Below are 10,441 nucleotides of genomic sequence, written 5' to 3'. Positions count from 1 at the left end.
ATAATCGTATTTTTAAGAATAAATTATCAGTTTAAATTAGTCACAGATGGATTAGTACCTACTATTAGTATAAGCAGAAATACATTTAATATTATTACATTTATTACAATATTATATACATTTAATATTAGTATTAATAATAATGTATGTATTTAATAACTCGATATCTGATTTAATTACCTTATATTCTTTATAACTACGTTTATTACTGTAAAATAGTATATTTCAGTATGTCATTGCATTAATGAATTTTGTAAAACATAGTTAAAAAATTCTGTAAAAGTGATAAATCTGTTAATAAATTAATAATAAATTAACAGATTTAACAGTTGTTTTTTGCATTTTAATAAAGTATTTTAAATTCATGATAAAATTATTTAATGCCACAATGCCATACTCAAATATATTACTTTATAACATCAATAAATGTAATTGTAATGTAATTAGTAATCAATAAACATAATTGTAATGTAATTAATAATCAATAAATGTAATTGTTATGGGATTAAGGGCCAGTTTTTCAATAGTCGCTTTTAACTCTAATCTTAGCTTAACTCACTCTTCATCTCTTTGTAACTATAGTTAGAAAGAGACAAATAATATAATTGAGTAATACATTTAATATTATTAGGATCCGAACTAAAAGGATATATCCCTTTTAGAAAAAGATGAAGAGTGAGTTTAGCTAAACTTCAGTTTGAACGACTATTGAAAGACTGGCCCTAAGTTATTCACCAAATTAATAATATATACATTAATACTAATAATATTAAATGTATTACTCAATTATATTATTCATTGATTCAATGAATAATAATTTCAATAACCTATAAAAAAATTCGTTGTCTCAACAAACTTTTTTAATTAATCTACGAAAAAATTCATTAATACAATGAATAATTCAATTATATTATTACGTAATATCAAAAAACGTGGTCATAAAGTAATTAGATCATTCATCAAATTGATGATTACATACATTAATACTAATGAAATCTAATGTATTACTCACAAGGGAACGGTCGGAAGTGTCCCTACCCGATTTGGATGCGCTTTGGATATGTTGTTGAGCATCAAAAAACATTAGACACGTATTTTTTTTTGCGGCGTATCTCAACGTTTAGGGGTTGAAACAACCCCTCGAAAATAACGGATTTTATATTTTTTTGCGAATATCTTCGAAAATATAAGGCGTAACGACAAAAAATTTGTACGAAATGTTTATGGCTTTTTGTACTCTTTACAATGGCGTAATCAGATTTTTCAAATTGGTCACAATTTTTAATTTAACCCCACCCTTACCTATTATTTTTGCCAAATATAACAATTTTTCCAACGCAAATTTAAGAGCGTCAAATGCCAAATACATCCATGTGTATTTTTATTATGATACCATTATTCGATTTTTGGCAAGACGATATGATATGTGGTATAGGCGTCGCGCTGTAGGTAGGTGTTGCGTTATTTCTGTTCAGTTGCGCCGTACGCTTAAAAATTTCCATTTCAACTCCGGGATAACCGAAAGCGCTGATGCAAAGGCCAGCGCAAGGCACTGACAGCGAGAGGTTAACGCTATTTCGAGAGTCCTAGACGAGCAACGGAATGTCGACTCCGACAAATTGTAAGATCGGGCGGGCAGTCGCAAATCATAATCTGAACGAACACGTGCGTCACATTAACCGCTACAATAATATACTATCCCGGTTACGGCACAACAAAATCAACAACCAAATTCACGCATTTGAATATCATTTGCTCGTGTCATAATTCCGAAAAGCAAGCATTTCAGATCGCAAGTTTGAAGTGTAAAGAACTGTGTGCTGTACGCTGTCGTTTTGTGAACATGTAAGTGCATTTTTATTGTTAACTTTTATTGGTTTCTTACGTTTGTTACTTTTTCCTTTGATATTGAATATTAATATAATTTTTTATTCAGCTCTTACTCAATTCTTTGCCAGTTTTGCCAGTGACTATATAATCTTTTGGGAGAGATGCACTTGGACACGGTACATTTGGACACGGTCATTTGCACACGATCAATCGGACACCGTTTATTTGGCCACGGTTCATTTGGACACCGTTCATTTAAACACGGTCATTTGGACACGATCAATTGGACACCGTTTATTTGGACACGGTTCATTTGGACACGGTTTATTTGAACACGGTTCATTTGGACACGGGGCATTCGGACACCGTTCATTTGGACACGGTTTATTTGGACACGGTTCATTTGGACACGGTTCATTTGGACACGGGGCATTCGGACACCGTTCATTTAGACACGGTTAATTTGGACACGGTTCATTTGGACACGGTTCAATTGGACACGGTTTGTTTGGACACGGTTTGTTTGGACACCGTGTATTTGGACACGGTTTATTTGGACACGGATTATCTGGACACCGTAAAAAATGCGGTCTGTGCAGTTGGACACCAAAATGTCTAGTATAGTATATATTGTAGTATGAGAAAATATGCACAAATGGAAATTTTTAAGCGTACAGCGCAACTGAACAGAAATAACGCAACACCTACCTACAGCGCGACGCCTATATCACATATCATCTCGTCTTGCCAAAAATCGAATAATGGTATCATAATAAAAATACACATGGATGTATTTGGCCTTTGACGCTCTTAAATTTGCGTTGGAAAAATTGTTATATTTGGCAAAAATAATAGGTGGGGGTGGGGTTAAATTAAAAAATGTGACCAATTTGAAAAATCTGATTACGCCATTGTAAAGAGCACAAAAAGCCATAAACATTTCGTACAAATTTTTTGTCGTTACGCCTTATATTTTCGAAGATATTCGCAAAAAAATATAAAATCCGTTATTTTCGAGGGGTTGTTTTAACCCCTAAACGTCGAGATACGCCGCAAAAAAAATACGTGTCTAATGTTTTTTGATGCTCAACAACATATCCAAAGCTCATCCAAATCGGGTAGGGACACTTCCTACCGTTCCCTTGTCAGTTACATTATTCATTGACTCAATAAAGTTTTTTAATCAATTAATTTAAAAAATTTATTGTTTTAATAAAGCTTTTTAATAAATCTATGAAAAAATTCATTAATACAATGAAGTAGTCAATTATATGATTTCATATTATCAATAAACGTGATCATAAAGTAATGAAATCATTAATCAAATTAACGATTACATGCATTAATAATAATAAAATCGTATGCATGATTCAATTACATTATTCATTAACTCAATAAAGTCTTCCGTTAATATAATAAATCCATGGCAGATTTTTCAATGTACATATTTATTGTTACAATGAATTGTAGTAATAGTTTAATATTCAAATTATTCTTTTATAAACCATAAATCATTATGATAATAAAATAATTCTTTGGACCAATTTTAATGAATTTTTTATTACTACAATGAATGCTTTTATTGCATTCATGTACAGTTTTGGTTCAGTGTAGAAATATGTATTGTGCAACACCGTGGTCTCTCATCGTTAAATACGATCGTTTAATTCCGAATTTCGGTCGCGTCACGCAAGGATCGAAGTGTCACGATATTAGGATGGGCGTCACAAGAAGCGAAATATCAGTGGGTCGGATTGTTATGTAGTTAACACATGCGTCGTGCACGACATAACTAAAGCGAATAAGAGAGATTGTCGGATGGCTCAGACACATACACACACACACATTCACCTATAGGTACATCAATCAATTATATGTACAAATAAATAATTCGGTATCTTAGGGACGAGTTTCAACGCTCGCTAGATGTGGCTCCGGCGTTTTCGATCCTTCGTTGTCACGGCCGATTTTCGATTATTCCTCGTTTCTTCGACGTGTACACATCGGTTACGTGGCCACGAAAGATCGCTCGAGATTTTGCCTTTCCTTCGAGACAAACATTTAAATTCTATACAAAGGACACAATTGTGAACATTGAGTAAAGTGTGTGTCAAGCCAAGGCGACCCAAGGTCTACACCTCAAGGCGCTGTCGCATCCGAACAATCAGGTAGCGACTCAGGGCGATAGTCCCCCAGGCGTCGTCGCTTACCGCTCTCACGACTCAGGGCAACAGCCCCTAAGCGAAATCATCGGCAACAGCCCTTAAGCGAAGTCACATACAATGCGCAACCGATCCATGTATGTATGCGTATATGCGTTCTCTTCTTAATTGTTATTTTCTGCTTTAATGTTTAACGTTTACATTCTGTATTAAAACGATCTTTTCAACTGTTTTCTGTATTTATTACACATTAAATAAAGCGCAAGACGAAAATACGGCGTAGATACGAGTAATATCTATGCTGATCACATAACACGGATTTATCAGTGTAGTGACAGTCGTGATCGTCGTGATAGTGATTATCAATATATCAATATATATTGATCGCAGGGAACTGATATCGAGGAGATCTTTAAGAAGTAAGTGTATCCAAAATCGCATACGTATGTACGTATATGCTGTCTTGTAAATTGTAAAAGGTAAAGAGAACGAGAAAATGTAGCGTAATTTATATAATTAATAATTTTAAAATAAGTAGGAGAGACCGGGGCTAAGCCGACAACGGGGCAAACTTGACACTAGGCTTTTTGCCAATTTAAATCTATCGTAGAAACTTGCCTTTCCTACTGTAAATGCGTCTTTATGTGCCAGTATTATCAACGGAATTTGGTAACATTCTGAGTATAGTGTAATTTTTAACGCGACATAAGCGTTTTTGATAGTGAAAAGTAATTTTTCTGATCTCTCGAAAATGTCTACTCTTTCATCGAGCTTTACTCTTGCGAATCTACCGGTAAGTGATTTTGATGGAAAATTTGATGCTCTATATGAATCCGATAATCGTTTTTGCATATTTTCAAAATTTTCATGTTTTTGAAGTGACAAAAGTGAAAAACGACGTCCGGGGCAAAGTCAACACCACGCCGTTTCGGCTCCCAGTAACAAACGATGCTTGTCATGCAGCCGTATGGCTCATGACAAATGTATGCGCACGTCCGATCGCGAGTTTACCTGCATTAATTGTTTTTCAGACATGAGTTTAGATGAAGATAATTGAAAGTTCAACAATTTTGTTCTCATTATTTTAAATGATTGTTCTAGCTACTTTATTCCGAATTTTTGTACTTTTTAAATACACAATAAACAATGTATTTTCATTTTCAGACAGTAAAAAATAAGTTCCAGATCAAATTGTGTCGATCAGACAAAGTGTTGAGTTTGCCCCGGCGGGGTGTCGAGTTTGCCCCGGCATTTTTCAATTCGAAAATTTGTCTTCGCGTCACTTTTCCTTTCCTGGCGGCAAAACAAAGCGACGTACAGCAAACTTCCTGAATCAATTTGTACCTGAAGAAACACTCTTTAAATATGTACCATTGAATTTGCCTAAAAATTTTAATTAAATATTAAAAATTGCCTTTGAAAAAATAGTGTCGGCTTAGCCCCGGTCTCCCCTAACTTAATTACTTGAGACTAATTTTATTATTGAAAAAATTAATAATTATTTTCCACTAATTATTAATTCTTTAAATAAATAGTAATTTATTTTAATAATAAAGAATTTATTCCTATTAATTACCAATTTACAAAAAACATTTTTACCTAAATACTAATTTTCACGTAACTAGAAATTTTTCTCTAACAAATTACCAATTCTTTAAGTAATTCGTAAATCACTTTACCTAAATATTATTATTTTATGTACCTAATCAGTAATTTTTTGTGACTAATACTAATTTGCTAATTCAATAAAAATTTAATTTGTTCCCTGCTTATGCATTTCAAAATGCATTCAAAATGCATTTCAAAATGCGTGATATCAGTACAAAATTACCTTTTTCAAAAAAGGAAAAAAAGGCGCCAAGTATCACGCAATGTATTTGTAAATCCAAAATTCAACCTAAGTGATAGTAGTTTTAATTTCACCTTAACAAAATTATATATCACAAAATTGCGTTATCAAGAGACACGGTAGTGTCTCGCGCCAAGTACACGCGGAGCGAGACCAACCGTGACTCTTTTACGCGACGCGACGGGTTGCGAGTACTCGAGATGTTGAGATCTCGATAACGAGTGAACGGATCAATTCTAAGTAGGCTTGATCGATAGCTTGGGGTCGACTTGGGGGGGGGGGGGTATCTCCTATAATATTTTTCGCTACGTGCCCTACGAGCGGAGATATTGGGACGCAAAGTCCAATGTGAAAAATTTTATTTAAGATAGGAGAGACCGGGCCTAACCGTCGCCGGGGTTGAACCGTCAAATCAAATATCTCGGAATCTGTATATTGTGCGAACTCGCTATTACATTGTAAACGCTGCTTATGGTACCCATGTGACCAACGGAGTTTCGGCAGGTTACCTGCCGTGTTATGATTTTTACGAGGGCAAACGTGTTTTCGGAAGGTGAAAGTTACATTTTCTGCGCGTGGAAATTTTGTAATATCTGCAATAATATTTGCTCTCCAAATCTCGAGGTACGTGATTATAAAGAGTAATGCATGCTGAACACGAATCCAGTGTAGTTTTTTCATTATCGTTGATGTCTAATATTTCGTGGGCGATCAACCTGAAACTTGTGTTTGGGGTTAATCCGTCAGTAAGCAGTCCGGGTGCATTTCCAAGGCATTTCCGGGCATTTCCAGGCTCACTGCATATGGAATATGGATGAGACGGGAATTACAACCGTTCAGACACCGAATAGAGTCATCGGACGTCGAGGAGTGAAACAAGTCGGGCGAGTAACTTCTGCGGAAAGAGGAACCCTCGTAACTATTTTTTAATAACGTTTCGCATAAAAATTTTAATAAATTTTTATATTTTTCTCTTAAAAACAATTATTAAGATTATCCTATCATTTTTCAGGATTAGATGTACGTATATGTATTGAAAATGCAGTGTGACGGTTAAACCCGGCATTTTTGAGATTTCAATTTTTCCACCGTTGTCGTTTTTGCTCTATACCGGTTAAACAAAGCGACGTAGATAAAATTCCTATATAAATTTTGTAGCTAAAGGTTCACTCTTTACAGTGGTATACCACATTTAACTAAAATTATTTATTTCTTGTAAAAATCGGCACGGAAAAAAAACTGACGGTTAGCCCCGGTCTCCCCTACTTCTCCTCCTCCTCCTAACGCTGCGATTATAACATACATATAACAGAGTAATGTCACTTTCACTTTTTCGACACTGGCGGCGCTTTCGCCAGCGCGCTGTCACAGTCAGTTCAGTTAATACGTGTGTGTAAGTGTGTACTGCGCGGCTGCGCGCAGTGCAGATAGTGCGTTCAGTGCGCTGTCACTGACAGTTCAGTTAACCTATCGAGAGACACGGTAGTGTCGGAGCGAGACCGACCGTGACTCTTTACGCGACGCGACGATTAATCAAGGTAATTGTTTTATATGTAATTATATATCTATTATTCTATATATATTACTGTTACTTACTATACTACGTTTACGCGATTACGCGAGTGTTTACACAGGTTAACCTAGATATATGACGGCATGGAGCTGATGCCGAAGAGATCCCGTTTACGCGAAGGAATTATCGTAAGTTATCGTATCGTTTTCGTAAGTTACTAAACAGAATTAAGTAACGCTCGCGTAAACGTAGTATAGGTTAGATTACCGGTTTGTCTTTGTTACTCATTGCCAAAAAAGAAAGATAGAACGACGTTTGTGTCGGCTTGTGTCACTTGTTGGAAAGCTCCCTATGTATGCAAGTTTAACGCCTATTGAGTTAATATGAAATAATTTCCTAAAATAAAAATAACACGATGTTATATATGCGGTTTGCCGTGATTATATATATATATATATATATATATATATATATATATATATATATACACATGTGATTTCTGCCCAGTGCTCTGAATGTTATGTGATTTTCGCCCAGTGCTCTGAATGTCATCTAGTCATACATATCATGCTTTGATACAAGGAACGTGAAAAAGAGCAGAAAAGAAAAGAACAAACAGAAGAGACAGATTCAAGCTTTGTTTTTTAATCTGGATGAGACAATGCCGAAAAATCCCCGCAGTCAGAAAATGAGCAATCTGATGGCCTCGCGATTAAGAAGATTAAGAAAAATCCAGATGTAGATACAAGTTTCTTGCCAGATAGGGAAAGGAGGAGGAGGAAATAAACTTAAGGAAGAATTGAGGCAAGAATGGGCTAGAAAGCAGAACGCGTTGAAGGAAGAAGAAATTGAGATCACATTCAGTTATTGGGATGGATCTGGCTATCGTCGGAGTGTTATAATGAAGAAAGGTGAATGTCTCAGTGATTTAGAGAATTTTTAAGTTATTAAAATACTCCAGTGTCACTTTTGGAGTAACATTGGCGTGATATATAATGTTCTACTGCATAAATTAAATTTTCACATACAGGTAATTCTATCTATCAGCTTCTTCAGAGATGTTTAGAAGTTCCGAAGCGTGAATTCAGCGAGCTTAAAACAGTAATGGTAGATCAGTTAATGTATGTCGAGGAGGATCTTTCTTATATTACCGCACCATTATACGTTTTACGATTTTATTGTAACTAAGGTAAAGATACTAAGTGATAAAACTTATGAAGCAATATCACAATGTTGGCATGTTATTTTAATGTATGTAATATTGCGATTAGGCACGCAATTCATTCAGTTATGTGATAATATTTAATTCATTTACTCGATTATGTAGCTCTACTAAATTACAGTCCTTTGAATCTGAATCCTTTAAACGAAATTGGACAATTCGTTGAATCTAAGTTTATCAGATTTTATTTTTCTTCCTATTTTTATCCGACACTGTATACTTGTCATAACTTTTCGTTGGATCAAAGGATCCCATCTACTCGCTGGAAAAATGTGTTTGTTCCTCTCGTACCATGATCTAATGAGAAATAACATAAAAGAGAATTATACAAAGTATTCTTTTAATGATAAATACCTAAGTAAAATTTTCCGGCATGTGATTCCTCGGTTTCAACAGAAGCATCGTGCATAACACGAATATCATCGTGAACGTCAAATGTGAACAGAGGCCCGCTCTTTCCTCGTGCTTATAGATATCCATTAACAGGTGGTACTTATGGTCGGCAGTCCAGACTCCGGAAAATCGCATTTTGCAAAGAATTATCTGAAGGAATACGGATACGTCAACAGAGACACTTTAGGCAGCTGGCAGAAGTGCATTGCTGCAGTCCAACAATGCTTGAATCAAGGAAAAAGTAAAGTTATAGACAATACCAATCCTGATCCAGCTTCGAAAAAGAGATATATTGAGATAGCCAAGAAGCGCAATGTCTCGGTCAGATGTTTCGTCATGACGACAAGTATAGAACACGCGAAACGTAATAATAAGGTAATCGAAAATTAACATTAACCGTCATCGTGTGAAAGAATCGTATGAGTAATGTTTCCGAAAATTCTAATCGATTTATTATTATATTACAGTTTCGCGAGTTGACTGATCCAAGCCACATTTCAATCAACGAGATTATTATCAACTCCTACGTGTAAGTAGATTTTAGATATATACATCTCTACACTCAAAATTATTTATCTTTGGATATGTAATTATACTTTGATGTTACTCTTTTGCAGGTAAATGGTCGACAGAAGCTTACAATGTGGTACAAAATTATTCCTCAAAGGGAGTTGCTGCCCAAACTCAGATTGAAGGTCGCATTCAAACTAATATTTATGCAAATATTTATTTTATGATACAAAATTATGAGGTAAGTAGTTATTATTATCCAATCTTCGAGAATCTCTTTGCAGATGCGCAAATTAATTGAAATTAATTGATTTTTTAAAGCTAATTTCCTTACTGAAGAACTGGTAATGAACGGACATACTGAACAAGTAGGCATGGGACCAGATGAATGAAGCCAGAAACACTTGAATCCATCTGTACATAAGAGTTGTCAAGAAACTCTACAATTTTCACGCATAATCCGCGATTCTTAGTCAGTATGGACTAGAGTTTAATACAATCGCCATTGATGATCCCCTTTAATCGCGTCAAAATTGATTATTTCGCTTTTTGACTTCGTTCTTTACTCATGTTGTAAAATAGTTTTCCGATTGTGTAGAATATTTTTATTTAGAAAGAAATTTATAAAGATTGTTATATTGATCGTAGAGTAGAGAAAACAATAAAACTTAACATTTTACAAAGTAGTGTCACATTTAAACTAGAACATTGTATCGAATAATTCAGACGAATTAGGAAATTCGTTTCTACGTGACTCATGTCTATTTCTGATTGGGGACGATTCGAGAACTCATTGAAATAATTTAATTTCTTTTCACGTTTAAATTTAGGTCACCGTAGATTAAACTTGTTACCTTAGAAGTTATTGTTAAATGGCGCATTTTATTTATATTCCGCACTTCACTGTTGTGGCATAAAATTATTTTATGTTTCAAAAGATGGAGACTAAGCTTTCGGATTAA

General features: G+C 34.8%; 1 protein-coding gene across 2 annotated transcripts; it reads left to right on the top strand.

Moving 5' to 3' along the window:
* Window positions 1–8,134: 8,134 nt before the first annotated feature.
* Window positions 8,135–10,162, top strand: LOC139785171 (bifunctional polynucleotide phosphatase/kinase-like). 2 transcript variants are annotated; one of them, XM_071724321.1, is made up of 6 exons: window positions 8,135–8,265; window positions 8,385–8,543; window positions 9,063–9,344; window positions 9,437–9,498; window positions 9,587–9,720; window positions 9,801–10,162. In XM_071724321.1, the coding sequence occupies exons 2-5, from the start codon at window positions 8,478–8,480 to the stop codon at window positions 9,588–9,590; spliced, it is 414 nt and encodes a 137-aa protein (XP_071580422.1). In that variant the 5' UTR covers window positions 8,135–8,265; window positions 8,385–8,477; the 3' UTR covers window positions 9,591–9,720; window positions 9,801–10,162. The 2 variants fall into 2 exon arrangements, with proteins under 2 accessions (XP_071580422.1, XP_071580423.1); XM_071724322.1 differs by having other exon boundaries at window positions 9,049–9,344.
* Window positions 10,163–10,441: the final 279 nt, after the last annotated feature.

The sequence above is a fragment of the Temnothorax nylanderi genome, unplaced genomic scaffold (assembly GCF_030848795.1).
Source record: "Temnothorax nylanderi isolate EJ_2023f unplaced genomic scaffold, tnyl_v1.0 TNYL_tig0747_pilon, whole genome shotgun sequence".
Classification (NCBI taxonomy): domain Eukaryota; kingdom Metazoa; phylum Arthropoda; class Insecta; order Hymenoptera; family Formicidae; genus Temnothorax; species Temnothorax nylanderi.
Note: the sequence above shows the minus strand (reverse complement) of the source record. Positions and strands in the feature narration are given on the sequence as shown.

Excerpts from the sequence above, each read along its gene's own strand:
- LOC139785171 (XM_071724321.1), top strand. The coding sequence starts at position 8,478 with ATGTCGAGGAGGATCTTTCTTATATTACCGCACCATTATACGTTTTAC. Across the intron at positions 8,544-9,062 it reads ACGATTTTATTGTAACTAAG|GTGGTACTTATGGTCGGCAG; the intron begins GTAAAGATACTA and ends ATCCATTAACAG. Across the intron at positions 9,345-9,436 it reads ACGCGAAACGTAATAATAAG|TTTCGCGAGTTGACTGATCC; the intron begins GTAATCGAAAAT and ends ATTATATTACAG.